At 43.1% G+C, this 15981-nt stretch overlaps 1 protein-coding gene across 3 annotated transcripts in view; it reads right to left on the reverse strand.

Annotated features, from left to right (window-relative positions):
- The window catches only part of PARN (poly(A)-specific ribonuclease), a 188853-nt gene that overhangs the window by 110807 nt on the left and 62065 nt on the right, over positions 1 to 15981 (reverse strand). For 2 of the 3 annotated variants that reach the window (XM_038763154.1, XM_038763156.1), the window contains exons 19-21: positions 7199 to 7254; positions 5975 to 6061; positions 79 to 153 (exon numbers count right to left, since the gene is read on the reverse strand). In XM_038763154.1, the coding sequence (XP_038619082.1) occupies positions 79 to 153; positions 5975 to 6061; positions 7199 to 7254 (218 nt within the window). The remainder of the gene's footprint in view (positions 1 to 78; positions 154 to 5974; positions 6062 to 7198; positions 7255 to 15981) is intronic. The other variant, XM_038763155.1, reaches the window with a different exon arrangement.

A 15981-nucleotide genomic window follows, 5' to 3' on the forward strand; every position in this document is an offset into this window, starting at 1 on the left:
TGCATTTTGTTCAAATTACTGTGGTGAAATATGCACTCCATAGATCGGGCAAGAAAATTCATTTTCAAAAATCCTTACCTATCTGCACTTGTTCAGGTTGACTAAGAGAGACAAATGCTGATGTATCATCAATCCAAGACACCTGAATGTTTCCTGAAATGTTCAAACACAGAAAGTGAATATTTGCCCATATATACTATCAGGTACAATTTAATCAAAGAAACACACTCTATGCAAATAATTTTTAAAAGTGCACTTAAGGATCGACACACGCCAAGTACTCTAGCAATACAAGATGACATTTAAACCCTATTAGTGTGAAAAGGTGTACACTAATATTTCCATTACACTTATGAATTTAAACAGAATCACAAGCTGCAAGGAACTTAAAGCACGAACTGCTTCATTTTCCTCCACCTATGGAATGCTTATAAGCATTCCAGAAAAGGTGATCCATGATTTTTATATTAATCTTGGGAGGAAAATCCTCAACTTTTCTAAGTAGCCTATTTCAATTTCAACCACCTCTAGGGAAGGAGTAGTTTACCTCGGCATTTTCGGGTCTCTCTTCCCAATCCTCTATCGACAAAGCAACAGAAAGGTGCTTCCAAGACAAACTAAGTGTCTATTGAAAAACCGCAGAGCTACACGTCAATAACAAAATGCGTGGTTTTAAATACAGGTATCTAGCAGAAAGACCTTTACCACTGGCTTCAAGGATCCTTACCATTTCTATCTTACACGTTAGCTCTTTCCATCTGCTTACACTCTTCATTGCTCCTACTTGTCTGCTGTGTGACCGTGGACAAGCCATTTAACTTCTCTGTGCCTCAGTTACTTCATTTGGAAAATGGGATTAAAACTGTGAGCACCACGTTGGACAACCTGATTACCTTGTATCTACCCCAGTGCTTAGAACAGTGCTTGGCACATAGTAAGCACTTAACAAATACCTTATTATTATTATTATCTCACCGAACTGTACAAAGAACAAATATGCAGGTCAGGATGCAGACATTACAAAGTGCTCTTTAGAATGACCTACTTGCCAAATCTAGCAGACTTTACTCTACCCTAATCCTCCTCGACCTCTTGGTTCAAAAACGTCAAATGGTTGTTGTCCACTCCTCTCTGCCTAAAGCAGAAACTCCTGACCATTAACTCTGAAGTACTCCATCAGCTTTCTCCATCCTACTAACCTACACTCTTCTCCCAGAACAGCCCAGCTCGCACTCTTGGTTTCTATCATGCTAACCTACTCAATGTCCCTCGTTTTCGTCTCTCCTGCTCCCAATTTCTTGCTCATTTCCTCCCCACTGCCTGGAATTCCTCCCCAATTCCCCTTTCCAGACTACAGTTCTGCTTGTCCTCTCTAGACTGTAAACTGCTTGTGGGCAGGGAATGTGTCTACCAACTCTGCTCTAATTCATGAACACAGCCCCCCCCTTTTCTTTCTATATGCAATTAATTGTATTATTTATCTTCCCCACTACACTGATATCAGTCAACTAATGTTATTTGAGCACTGGGTATTGAGCACAGTACTAAGCGCTTGGGAGAGTAGGTAGATCCTGTCTGATTCTATTATGCTCTCCCAAGTACTTAGTATAGTGCTCTGCACACAACAAGTGCTCAATAAAAACTATTGATTGGCTGATGCACAGATTGTTTTTTCCATGATGACGATGATGGTATTTGTTAAGTGCTTACTATGTGCCAAGCAATGTTCTAAGCACTGAATCTAGGCACACTTATGGTATAAATGGCAGTAGCATAAGCCGACACTGTGTCGAAGTGATAAGATCCACCAACTGGCTGCTTTGTTAGCCACTGCAGTCTTTGCTGTCCACTTCAGTCATCAGTTTTCAGGATTCCTGCTAGGTCTGTCTACCTAGTGGGATACTTAAGTGATTCCATGGTTAAAAACCCATCACCATTTGAAGGCATTAAACCAGGGTTCTGTTCACCAGACCAACAGCAGGGCTTCAAGGCCAGATAGCCACTGAAGGAAAGCTACAAAAGGTTCAAAAGGTTACTGCATCAGCCTTCTCTCTGATCTCCCATCCTCGTGTCTCTCCCCACTTCAATCCATACTTCATGCTGCTGCCCGGATTGTCTCTGTCCAGAAATGCTCTGGGCATGTTACTCCCCTCCTCAAAAATCTCCAATGGCTACCAATCAATCTGCGCATCAGGCAGAAACTCCTCACCTTGGGCTTCAAGGCTGTCCATCACCTCGCCCCCTCCTACCTCACCTCCCTTCTCTCCTTCTACAGCCCAGCCCGCACCCTCCGCTCCTCCGCCGCTAATCTCCTCACCGTACCTCATTCTCGCCTGTCCCGCCGTCGACCCCCGGCCCACGTCATCCCCCGGGCCTGGAATGCCCTCCCTCTGCCCATTCGCCAAGCTAGCTCTCTTCCTCCCTTCAAGGCCCTACTGAGAGCTCACCTCCTCCAGGAGGCCTTCCCAGACTGAGCCCCTTCCTTCCTCTCCCCCTCGTCCCCCTCTCCATCCCCCCCATCTTACCTCCTTCCCTTCCCCACAGCACCTGTATATATGTATATATGTTTGTACATATTTATTACTCTGTTTATTTATCTTACTTGTACATATCTATTCTATTTATTTTATTTTGTTAGTATGTTTGGTTTTGTTCTCTGTCTCCCCCTTTTAGACTGTGAGCCCACTGTTGGGTAGGGACTGTATATGTTGCCAACTTGTACTTCCCAAGTGCTTAGTACAGTGCTCTGCACACAGTAAGCGCTCAATAAATACGATTGATTGATTCAAGAATCTGAGCACTTTCTAGATTCTGAGATTTTGGTAGAGGTAGATCCCCAGTTCGAAACACAATATGGAAGACCCAAGGCTATGTCTTACGCTAAATGCTGACGTAACCCAGGATTTGAAAGCCCCAGCTGACATCCAATTACCTCCAGGAATTCTATTCCCTCCTGGCCCCTTTCTGTACACCAAAATGAAGCACAGCTTCTCTGTCTCAGCCGGGTTCTCAGGAGGGCTACATCACAGATGGGATCAGATAGCAAAGGCAGAAATCTTAGGTGTACTGAAGCATACTAAGCACTTGGGAGAGTACAATATAAACAGACACATTTCCTGCCCACTGTACTTTGTTCTTGCCTGTCCCGCCATTGACCCTGGGCCCACGTCCTTCCCCTGGCCTGGAATGCCCTCCCTGCACACATCCGCCAAGTTAGCTCTCTTCCTCCCTTCAAACCCCTACTGAGAGCTCACCTCCTCCAAGAGGCCTTCCCAGACTGAGCCCCCTTTTTCCTCTCCTCCTCCCCATTCCCCTTGCCCTGCCTCCTTCCCCTCCCCACCGCACTTGTATATATAGTTGTACAGACTTATTATTCTATTTTACTTGTACATATTTACTATTCTATTTATTTTGTTAATGATGTGCATTTAGCTTTAATTCTATTTGTTCTAACGACTTTGACACCTGTCTACATGTTTTGTTTTGTTGTCTGTCTCCCCCTTCTAGACTGTGAGCTCGTTGTTGGGTGGGGACCGTCTCTATATGTTGCCAGCTTGTACTTCCCAAGCGCTTAGTACAGTGCTCTGCACACAGTAAGTGCTCAATAAATACGATTGAATGAATGAATGAAAGATGAGCTTAGATTCTAGAGCTGCCTCTCCTGCCCCAATTTTATACTGCTTTCAAGTGAAAGCAAGAAATTCTCTCTTTCAGAGCTACTCCCTCAACACAAACTAAGAGTCAGCAAGATTAAAGAGGCCGAGTAACTCCACCTAAAGTCACCTACCTGCCCCCTATCTGTGCTGCTTTCGGATGAAGGAGAGAAATGCCTGTTCTCTGGCAGAAAAGGAGGAAGTGCCCAGGGTTCTCACTAAGACTAGACTAAACTTTGCTCTACAACCAGCTAGGATTTAGATTTTTGGATGAAAAAGCCTCATATCAATATTCAAGAAAGCAAGTGACCTTTTAAAAATATTTGAAGACGACAACCCTGATACAGGAGTCTAAAGATGGGAAGAGATGTTCAGAAGGGCAGAAGAAGATGCTCAGAAGCAGCCTACCAAAAGGTGGTTTAGGAAGAAAAGGAGGCCATTCAACTTAATATCCCCACTTGGCACAACATACTTGCTTTAATGAATACCATTAAAGAAATTTTTCACTACAAGTGGACTCAATCAATTGTATTTATTGAGTGCTTACTGTATAAAGACGGGAAACTAAGTATTTGAAGGAAAGTATAAAAGACCCCAGTATAATCAATGGTACTTTTTGAGCACTTACTGTCTGTAGAACACTGCACTACCTCAGGGTTTAGTCAGGAAAGGCCTCTTACTCTCCCCACCTTCAAAGCCTTTTGAAGGTACATCTTCTCGAAGAGGCCTTCCCCGACTAGGCCTTCACTTCCTCTTCTCACTCCCTTCTGTGTCACCCTTGAACTTTGATTTGCATGCTTTATTCACCCCTCCTTCAGCCCCACGCACTTACGTACCTATCCCATACATTTTTTTTTTTTTTACAGACATGCCTGTCTCCCCCTCTAGACTACAAGCTGGCTCAATAAATGCCAATGATTTATCGATTTGACAATCACAATAAAACTGGCAGCCACGTTCCCTGCCCATCAGGAGCTCAGTCTAGAAGGAGAGACAGACATTAAAATAAATTATGGATATGTACAAAAGTGCTAAGGGCCTGAGTGTGGGATGAATATCAAGTGCTTAAAGTATACAGATCCAAGTGCATAGGTGACAGAGAAGGAAGAGGGGATAAGGGAGATGAGGCCTTAATCAGGAAAGGTGTCTTGGAGATGTGATTATAAGGCTCTGAAGGTGGGGAGAGTGGTGGACTGTCATATTTCATTCATTCATTTATTCAATTGTATTTATTGAGCACTTGCTGTGTGCAGAGCACTGTACTAAGTGCTTGGGAGAGTGCAATACAACAATAAACAGACACATTCCCTGCTCACAGTGAGCTTATAGTCTTTGGGGGGGGAGACAGACATTAATAAGGGTCATTCTAAAACTAAGAGAAGCAGAAGAAATTACCGTTTGCTACTTGGAAAAATACTTACTGACCATTTATTCTTCACTGAGTTAGGACTGAAATGTTCAACAAATCCTTTGGGTGAGGAAATCTCATAGAACAACCTTTAAAAATGTTCTGGTGTCTTGAGCAACACATTTTGGGGGTGTTAAAACTAAGCATATCTATTTATATATTTTTGATCATTTATATTTTGGGGGCTAATGATAGGTATCTTGCCTGTTTTGTTTTGTTGTCTGTCTCCCCCTTCTAGACTGTGAGCCTGTTTTTGGGTACAGACCGTCTCTATATGTTGCCGATTTGTACTTCCCAAGCACTTAGTACAGTGCTCTGCACACAGTAAGCGCTCAATAAATATGATTGAATAAATGAATGAAATAAATTGCATATATGTATATAAGTTCTGTGGTGCAGGGAGGTGGGAAGAAGAGAGAGAGCAAGTCAGGGGGATGCAGAAGGGAGTGGGGGAAGAGGAACGGTTCCAGGCCAGAGGCAGGAGTTGGGCAAGGGTTCGGTGGTGATACAGACGATATTGACGTACAGTGAGTAGGTTTGCATTAGAGGAGTGAATGAAGTGTGTGGGCTAGACTATAGAAGAAAATTATACAGGTCATTCTTACTCATTATTACTCAAGACTTACTAAGTCTTCTTAGTAAACTTTTTTCTGGGCAGAGCAAAATGTATAATAAAATCTATTCAAAAGATAGACCTGATTTTTGAGACACATCACCCACTGATATTACTCTTGAATTGGTTCACGGCTCTGGACTGCAACAGCCTACGAAAGGTGGCAAAGGTGACAAACAGGAAAGGGGAAAAGTGTGGGCCTTAACATGCTTTTATTCTCAAATGAATCATTCCTCGTCTCTACACCAACCACTATCCAGGCCAAAAGAAAACTGAAGTTCAGAATTGTGAATCACTTACCAAAGGCACTGAAAAGCTGGTAAAGGTCGCTAGTTTTCCATTCTTTTGGGAAGGTCACATGGAGAACATGATCTCTCTTGGGCTGCACTACAAGAAAATTTTTAATGGAAGGTTTATATTTGAAAGGTGACCAAGAACGTTACAACATTTCTTGCTCTACAGACAACTCTAAGTTCTATTTTTGGCTGTCACTGAGTCATTGCTCCAGGGGTTTCTTTGAAGACAAAAAAAATATCCAGAAGCTTTGGAGCCAAACCCAGGCTAGACTACATCACAGCTTATGGACTCTGTGAACCCTGCATGGTTCCTAAACAACCTCGAGTTGGGCTTTCTAAATAGGATTAGTAGGGTTCAGTCATCTCTTGGTTTACTCCAATTTCAGCAGACTCATCTAGGCTGAGTTTATACCTGCTGGGATTCTAGACTGCAGTATTCTCTCAGACTATTAAGGTCTCACTGTGGCTCTTTCTAAGACACGGAGCATCAACTCTTTGTTAGGATTGCTATGGCAGGCTATTTCTGTTTCCCTTTTTAGTTTACCCTTTCTTTGTTTTGTTTGTTTTAACAAAGCCTAAATAACTGATTACTCAACCGCATGGACTGGTTTTGTTTAAGTATGGTTTTCCCAATTTTACATCCCTGAGGCACACAATCAAGAATTAAATAGAGGCAGGGAAAAAGGGAGGGGGTGGATTAGAGGAGAGAAGGAAAAGGAAGAGAGACCGGGAGAGGGGAAAAAAAGAAAAGTCAGTTTCTCTCCCATAGACTTTTTATGCTACAAGCTTTTAAGGGAAAAAACCTGTAGGAATTGTAGGAACAAAGGTTTAAACAAAAGTATTCCAATAAAGCTCCTGGGTTTAAATTCCCCCCAAATAAAATGGCTGTACAAGGAACCTTTTTTTTTCCACAATGCAACTATACTAGGCAAGCAAATAAATCAGTCTCAAAAATGGGAACAAAGATGTTTAGAAAAAATCATGCAGCAGTTCTATTCTGCAGTGTTTTGGTTCAGCTGAAAAAATTTAGAAGAGAGTTAAACAGACATTCTACAAGCTTTGGAAAACTAAACAAAAGTTAGATGTGCAAATGAAATGTCGTTATTCTCATACACTTAACCATCACTGCAGTTTAAAAGAGTCAAACAATTTCTTTAGGAATATTTTGCTAGCTCTCCTTACAGGCAACTCTCTCAAATTCTCAAAATCAAAGCTGAAAATCACTTACAGTCTGGTCCTTCTAAATTGAGATATGGGATATCCATGATCCTCATAAGAAATAACCTAAAGTGAGAATGAAAAACAAATGGAAATTAGATAACTTCCATTTTCTTTCGAATAGATAGGAACACAAGCTTTTATCAATGTTTCATAGAAGTGGTGTAATTATACAGTTTTTAGCAACATCAAGTTCTCCTTTAATAAAAGAAAGATTAGTTCATTCATTCAATCGCATTTATCGAGCGCTTACTGTGTGCAGAGCACTGTACTAAGCGCTTGGGAAGTACAAGTCAGCAACATATAGAGATGGTCCCTACCCAACAACAGGCTCACAGTCTAGAAGGGGGAGACAGGGAACAAAACAAAACATGTAGACAGGTGTCAAAATCATCAGAACAAATAGAATTAAAGCTATATGCACATCATTAACAAAATAAATAGAATAGTAAATATGTACAAGTAAAATAAATAGAGTAATAAATCTGTACAACTATATATACAAGTGCAGTGGGGAGAGGAAGGAGGTAAGATGGGGAGGATGGGGAGGAGGAGAGGAAAAAGGGGGCTCAGTCTGGGAAGGCCTCCTGGAGGAGGTGAGCTCTCAGTAGGGCTTTGAAGGGAGGAAAAGAGCTAGCTTGGCAGATGTGTGAAGGGAGGGCATTCCAGTCCAGGGGAAGGACATGGGCTGGGGGTCGACGGTGGGACAGGCGAGAACGAGGTACAGTGAGGAGGTTAGCGGCAGAGGAGTGGAGGGTGCGGGATGGGCTGTAGAAGGAGAGAAGGGAGGTGAGGTAGGAGGGGGGAAGGTAATGGAGAGCCTTTAAGCCAAGTGAAGAGTTTTTGCTTGATTCGCAGTTGACAGGCAGCCACTGGAGATTTTCAAGGAGGGGAGTAAAATGACCCGAGCGTTTCTGCACAAAGATAATCTGGGCAGCAGAGTGAAGTACAGACTGAAGCAGGGAGAGACAGGAGGATGGGAGATCAACGAGGAGGCTGATGCAGTAATCCAGTCGGGATAGGATGAGAGATTGAACCAGCAAGGTAGCGGTTTGGATGGAGAGGAAAGGGCGGATCTTGGTGATGCTGTGGAGGTGAGAATGGCAGGTTTTGGTGACGGATTGGATATGTGGGGTGAACGAGAGGGCGGAGTTGAGGATGACACCAAGGTTGCGGGCTTGTGAGACAGGAAGTATGGTGGTGCCATCTACAGTGATGGGAGAGTCAGGGAGAGGGCAGGGTTTGGGAGGGAAGATAAGGAGTTCAGTCTTGGACATACTGAGTTTTAGATGGCAGGCAGACATCCAGATGGAGATGTCCTGAAGGCAGGAGGAGATACGAGCCTGGAGGGAAGGAGAGAGAGCAGGGGCAGAGATGTAGATTTGTGTGTCATCTGCGTGGAGATGATCGTTGAAGCCGTGGGAGCGAATGAGGTCACCAGGGGAGTGAGTGCATATAGATAATAGAAGGGGACCAAGAACTGACCCTTGAGGAACCCCTACAGTTAAGGGGATGGGAGGGGGAGGAGGAGCCCGCAAAGGAGACTGAGAATGAACAGCCGGAGAGATAAGAGGAGAACCAGGAGAGAACAGAGTCTGTGAAGCCAAGGTTGGATAGCGTGTTGAGGAGAAGGGGGTGGTCCATAGTGTCGAAGGCAGCTGAGAAGTCAAGGAGGATTAGGATAAAGTAGGTGTCATTGGATTTGGCAAGAAGGCGGTCACTGGTGACCTTTGAGAGGGCAGTTTCGGTGGAGTGTAGGGGACAGAAGCCAGACTGGAGGGGGTCAAGGAGAGAGCTGGCATTGAGGAATTTGAGGCAGCAGGTGTGGATGACTCGTTCTAGGAGTTTGGAAAGGAAGGGTAGGAGGGAGATAGGGTGATAACTAGAAGGGGAGGTGGGGTCAAGAGAGGGGTTTTTTTTAGGATGGGGGAGATGTGGGCATGTTTGAAGGGAGAGGGGAAGGAACCAGTGGAGAATGAGCGGTTGAAGATGGAAGTTAAGGAGGGGAGAAGGGAAAGGGCGAGAGATTTCATAAGATGGGAATGGGGTCTGAAGCACAGGTGGATGGAGTAGCACTTGAGAGGAGGGAGAAGATCTCATCTGAAGATACTGCTGGGAAAGATGGGAGAGTAGTTGAATCTTATTAATGCATCATTAAGTTTTTCTTCCATTACAAATTAGATGAATTAAGCACACTGTAAGGTACCAAAACTACTTAGCCAGAAATAACACAAAGATGAGTTTTAATTAGCTTATTAAACTAATTACTATTACTGATATCATAAAGAGTAAAAGAAAAAATGTTTTTGAAGGGAGTTTGGGTATTTGGAAGAGATAGGGAAGTTTGGGTACTTGGAAGGATTCAGTGCATTTCTAATTAATCTTTTTTTATCCAAAGAAAATGTATTGATGATGGTGGCCTAGTATTCTGTTGGGGGAATCAGATAATAATAATAATAATAATTGTGGTATTTTTTATGTGCTTACTATGTTCCAGGCACTGTACTAAGCTTTGGGGTGGATACAAGCAAATCAAGATGGACACAGTCCCTGTACCACATGGGGCTCACAGTTTCATCTAAACTTGCATCTAGACAAGTTTAAAAATTCATTGCAAAGCTGATGCTCTTTTAAAACACATATGGAATAAAAAAAAGCATTCAAGAGTATAAAGCAAAATGATCTCTAGTGGAAAGTGGCATTGCAATGAAATGAAATGTAGATTTTTAAAGGATAGATCCTTAAAACCACCAAAATGCACATTTAAAAATCATTCTTCTCAAAACAACTTATCTTCTCTTTTATTTGGAAAACAATATATCAAAATGGAGTCACTTTGTTATAATGATGCTTTCCAAAGAGTTTTACCTCACTAATAAGTTATTGTACAGGCCCGCTCCTTTTCAGCTGTGGTTACATTATCTATAACAATAATAATAATAATTATGGTATTTGCTAAGCACTTACCATGTGCCAGGCACATGGATACAAGCAAATCAAGGTGGACACAGTCCATGTCCCACATGGGGCTCATACTCTCAATCCCCATTTTATAGATGAGGTAACTGAGGCACTGAGAAGTGAAGTGACTTGCCCAAGGTCACACAGCAGACAAATGGCAGAGCTGGGATTAGAACCTACAACCTTCTGACTCCCAACCCTGTGCTCTATCCACTAGGCCATGCTGCTTCTCAATTCACAGACCAATCCAATCTCTCAAAGAGTATTTGATAAGACTGGTTTCGCTAACCTGCAATTACAGGAGAATTACTAAGTAGTACCCAAGTGAAGTGTGTCACCACCTCTCCTATAAATGGAGCTATTAGCATGGGAAGAATCTCTCCTATAAATGGAGCTGTTAGCATGGGAAAAACCTTCCAGTTAAAAAAAAACAACTGCAGTTACTCATGGTAATGAGTGTTTCACCTAGCAATCTGTCAATATCCCACTTGGATTATAATTAAATGGGCTTGAGCCCACCAGAGGCAAGGGAGTAGTAACCTGATTACTCTGGGGAAAGCCATTAACTGTATTTAATGCCTAAATGGGATCTTTTTTAAGTTGCAGAAGAAAAACTTAATATATTTCCAATAACGTATGCATGTTGTTTTCACTTTTCATATGATTTTACAAAAAAATAAGATAGTTCTGTGTGTCCAGTAGATCCATACATCAATTTCCAAATTAGAGTGAAATCTCTGTTTAAGGAGTTTAGGGACTTACTGTTCCAGCAGGGGAACCCGGGCACTATAGGAGAAGATGTCATCACAAAAACTGCCCTTTTTTATGGTATTTGTTAAGCGCTATGTGCCAGGCACTGTACTAAGCACTGGGGTAGATACAAGCTAGTCAGGTTGGACATAGTCCATGTCCCACATGGGACTCACAATCTTAATCCCCATTTTACAGATCAGGTAAATGAGGCACGGAGAAGTTGAGTGACTTGCCCAGGGTCACACACAGAATAGTGGTGGTACCCGCATTAGAACCTAAGTCCTTCTGAAAACCTACAGAACCTAGAGAACCTTGGACCTCTGTCCATTTGGTCATGCTACTGGGTTCTAATCCCAGCTCTGCCACTTGTCTGCTTGACCCTGGGCAGTCACTCTGTGCCTCAGTTACCTTGGCTGTGAAATAATAATGATTATTATGGTATTTTTAAGTGCTTACTATGTGCCAGGCACCGTACTAAACACTGGGGTGGATACAATCAAATCAGTTTGGACACAGTCCCTGTACCACTTAGGGCTCACAGTCTCAATCCCCATTTTACAGATGAGGTAACAGGCACAGAGAAGTAAAGCGACTTGCTGAAGGTCATGCAGCTGACAAGTGGCAGAGAAGGGATTAGAATCCAGATCCTTCTGACTCCCGGGCCCACACTCCATCAACATCATCATACTGCTTCGGAGGCTAAGACTGTAAGCCCGTGCGGGACATGAACTGTTTCCAACCTGATTGGCTTGTATTTTAGCCCAGTAATTACTACTGTGCCTAGCACATAGGAAGTGCTTAACAAATACCATTTAAAAAAAAGGTTCCATTTTGTAATGCTGCATTGTGCTATAGGATTGATAACTTGATATATAGCTTTTCCACAGCTCCCACGCTCCTCCTCTCCTCCATACCTGCTGAATCTGCCCCCAGCCTCACCCCTCTCTTCCCCCCCAACCCCCCCGCCTGGGACCGCTTTTACAGTACAGCACATACGTGTTTCAGCACATATGTGCTTCAGCACACGGCTGGCCCCTTCCCCACCCACTGGGACCACCACAGCTATGGGGCTGAGCTGGTCTGGGCCAGCTGGGCTGGGGGAGGAAGCCCAGGCCGCTACTGGCCTTCCCTCCTTGCAGTCCCAGAACTTCGACTCTGGTGGGACCTGGACCAAAAAAGGGAGACAAATGTTTACAGCCATAACTGCTGGGGATGGTGAGAATCACAGTACTAGTAATAGTAGTAGTAGAAGAAGCGGTATTCATTGATCCCCCACTTGATGTGGTGCACTGTGCTAGACGGAGAGGGCAAAAAAGTTTTCAAAGAACAAGAGGGTGGAGCGGTCGAGGTGGATGGGTGGGGAGGTAGCTATTCACCAAGCAGAGGCAGTCATCAGGCAGGGCTGACATGACCATGTTACTGCATTAAAGTTAGTTCCACAGATCTTGCCTGAGAACAGAAATATACTGAAGGAGCTATACTGCAATTCGATAATTAACCAAATACACAATTTTGGGTCATTTTGGTTAAAACTGGGCCCCCGACCCTGGTTCAGAAACCCAGCTCCCGTTTCAAACTTTGTTACTAGGAGAAAACAGGTTCCAACTTAGGTTTTAGTTTAAGATGCAGTTTACAGGGATCGATTGTGTCCAGGACTGCCTGGCCAGGGACAGCACAACATCTCATCTCCCCTTCCTCAAGGATGGGGGGGGAGAGGAGGAGGAGGAGGAGGAGGAGGGGGAGGAGGAGGAGGAGGAGGAAAAGGGGAAAGGGGCTGCATGGGGGGAGGAGGAGGAGGAGGGGGAGGAGGAGGAAAAGGGGAAAGGGGCTGCATGGGAGGAGGAGGAGGAGGAGGAGGAGGAGGAGGAGGAGGAGGAGGAAAAGGGGAAAGGGACTGCATGGGAGGAGGAGGAGGAAAAGGGGAAAAGGGGAAAAGGGGCGGAGGAGGAGGAGGAGGAGGAGGCGGAGGAGGAGGAGGAGGAGGAGGAGGAGGAGGAGGGAAAGGGGAAAAGGGGAAAGGGGCTGCACGCCATGAACATTTCAGGGACTTTTCGTCCCAGCAATGTCGATGTAAACTGAAAGTGGTTGGAGAAAGTTCCGCCCGTAGCATCTTGCTCCCTCCCAATTCCTCCAGGCAATGTCTTCGTTGGTGCCCCTGCTTCTGGGTCAGTGCTTTGCACACAGTAAGCGTTCATTAAATACAACTGAATGAATGAATAGGACACTGTTTAGATTCTTGCTGACATTTCTTGTACTTCAAATGCCATTCACTAACAGGAAAATATGAGACCAAGACTAATCTACTAAAGTTGATTTTCTAAGTGATATTCAATTGTGCAATTTTCAAGAAATATGCAATTAACCATCATTTTTCAATGTGGAACTCAATAATAGCAAACAGACCAAATGCATCTGTATTTACCAAATGAGGGTACCTATTCAATAACTGTACTTAACACACATTGATAAATAATAACTTTCACAACATGCAAGGATTCATAACAATTAAAATAACTCGTGCAAATAAATAAAACTAATTTATTGGCATGATCACTCTCAAAGAGAGGAAGGAGAGGCAAGAGGACATTTGGAAATGTTGTAAAGAAAGATTAGGCATTTCAACTGATGCTGGCCTAGGGAAATCCAAAGAATTTACTCAAACTCTACAGTTTAGCAGCATGGCCTAATGGAAAGAGCTTGGGATGGGACTGAGTGTTTTACAACCTAGGTTGTAATGCCAACACTGCACTAGTGTGTTGAGTTTCCCTGAGCAAAACCCCTTTGCCTCATATTCCTCTTCTTGAAAATAGAGATGGTGATACCTGTTCTCCCTCCCTTTTAAACTACAAACCCGGTGTGGAATAGAAACTGCATTTGATATGGTTACTGTGTATGTAACCCAAACTTTAGCACATATAAGCATTTAATTATCAACAATATAATATAATTATCAACAATAATTACCTAAAATTGTATTTTAAAGTGGAATTAATTGGAAATGTGTTAAAAAGTTTCCTAATACACTTTTGGTTCAAATATCCTGATGACAGAAAGTTAGACCATTACATTCTCTTGTCTATTTACTTGTTACTTTGGCTTAACAGAAAAACCTTTCCCCAGAATTTCATACTGCACAACTGGTTTAAATGTTTACACCGAAGACATCAACCTGGACATTATGGTCCATATAAACATGTCCCAGCAGATGCCTCACAGTATTTTTACTTTGGTTACATTTCCCTTTCTCATAGAATCAACTTGTCTCTAACACAGATGTAATAGGAAAGAAGGCTGGACTAGGACAGGAAACGGAGCAAGGAAGAGGGTCGCTGGGGCCTGGAAGTTGGAACAGAGTCATGCCAGAAGCAGGATGAAAGGAGACAGAGAACAGCAGTGCAACAAGGAAAGGGAAAGGAGAGAAATACAAAAAAAATTGCTATTTAATTTCCTTGGCTTCAAGTAACCTCAGTTTTTTTGCTCCTTGAAGTTTGCTGTAACTAGGCTTGCTGTTGTATTCTTAGTCCATTATCTTCTATGACTCTAATTTAATGATGTGCCTAGGGGACTGTCAAATGACTCTAAACCCCAGAAGAATGCTGAAACCACCAATATATACCTTGGCTGACAGCAATTGCTGCAAAAATCACACAACTGTGGAACTCTTGAATGTGACTTGGTACACTTCTCTGGAAGAACTCCAAACTCTGATGTGTTTTTCTGGCTTGTTTTGTTCATTCACTCATTCATTCAGTCGCATTTATTGAGAGCTTACTGCGAGTACAGCACTGTACTAAGCTCTTGGGAGAGTACAATGTAACAACAGAAACATTCCCTGCCCATAATGAGCTCACAGTCTAGAGGGGGAGACACATATTAATATAAATAAATAAATTATAGATAAATACAGATATAGACATACGTGGGTGGGGGGATGGGAGGGCAAATGGAGTAAATCGGGGCAATGCAGAGGGAGTGGGAAAAGAGAAGAGGAGGGCTTAGTAATAGGAGGCTTCTTGGAGGAGATGTACCTTCAATAAGGCTTTGAAGTGGGGGACAGCAATTATCTGTGTGAGACGGGGAGGAAGGGCATTTCAAGCCAGAGGTAAGATGTGGACAAGAGGTCGGGGGAAAGATGGACGAGACTGTGGTACATTGAAAAGGTTAGCATTAGAGGAATGAAGTGTGCAGGTTGGGTTTAGTAGGAGAGTAGCAAGGTGAGGTAATAATAACGATGGTAATTGTTAAGTATTTACTATGTGCCAGGCACTACACTAAGAGCTGGGGTGTATACACTGAAATTGGGAAGTAGGAGGGGACAAGCTGATTAAATGCTTTAAAGCCAATGGTGAGGAGTTTTTGTTTGACGCAGAGGTGGATGGGCACCCTCCTTGACAGTTTCCATTTCAAAAAAATTCAGAAAAACACCAAGCAGGTGGAAATGCTGATAAATACATGGAAGGAGATTGGCTTCACTATGGGTTTTGTTAAAGAAAGACAGTAATCACTACCGTGGGAACCCTCATCTCTGGAAAGAGAGGTTTTTCTCTTCTTGTTGCAACACTCTTATGAAATGTTGCCTTTGTCTTAGAGAAGAGTTAAACTCTTGGAAATGATAAAATGCCTTGGGTGGTTAATTTAAAGTCAGGACCAGAGCCAAAAATGAAATATGAGGCCTCGACAAAGTCCTCAAGTCAGCCCAGTAAGGCAATCTTGCTATCATCTATATACTATCCAGGAAAATAATTTACTAGACAACGTTATTCTTGTCAGTAAAATACTACTAATTTTCTTTGCTCCAACCTATCAAAGCCACGCACCCAAGGAGTATTTTGCTGGACTGAAAAAGAAACAAAAAAGCATTAGCACCACGTGACCTCGACTGGAGCCACTGCTACATGTAACTCCCGCTGCAACATTTAACACCTCTGTAAAGTGCTTTGCCCAAAGTAAGCACTCAATAAATACGATTGAATGAATGAAAGAATAAACACCAACCACGGCATCCTGCCATGTGGAAAATGCTAGGAAGGCTACTGCTGTTGGACTCTGAACAAGACACCTGGAACACTGAAGAATCCA

This window comes from Tachyglossus aculeatus, chromosome 21 (assembly GCF_015852505.1).
Source record: "Tachyglossus aculeatus isolate mTacAcu1 chromosome 21, mTacAcu1.pri, whole genome shotgun sequence".
In the NCBI taxonomy this organism is placed as follows: Eukaryota; Metazoa; Chordata; class Mammalia; order Monotremata; family Tachyglossidae; genus Tachyglossus; species Tachyglossus aculeatus.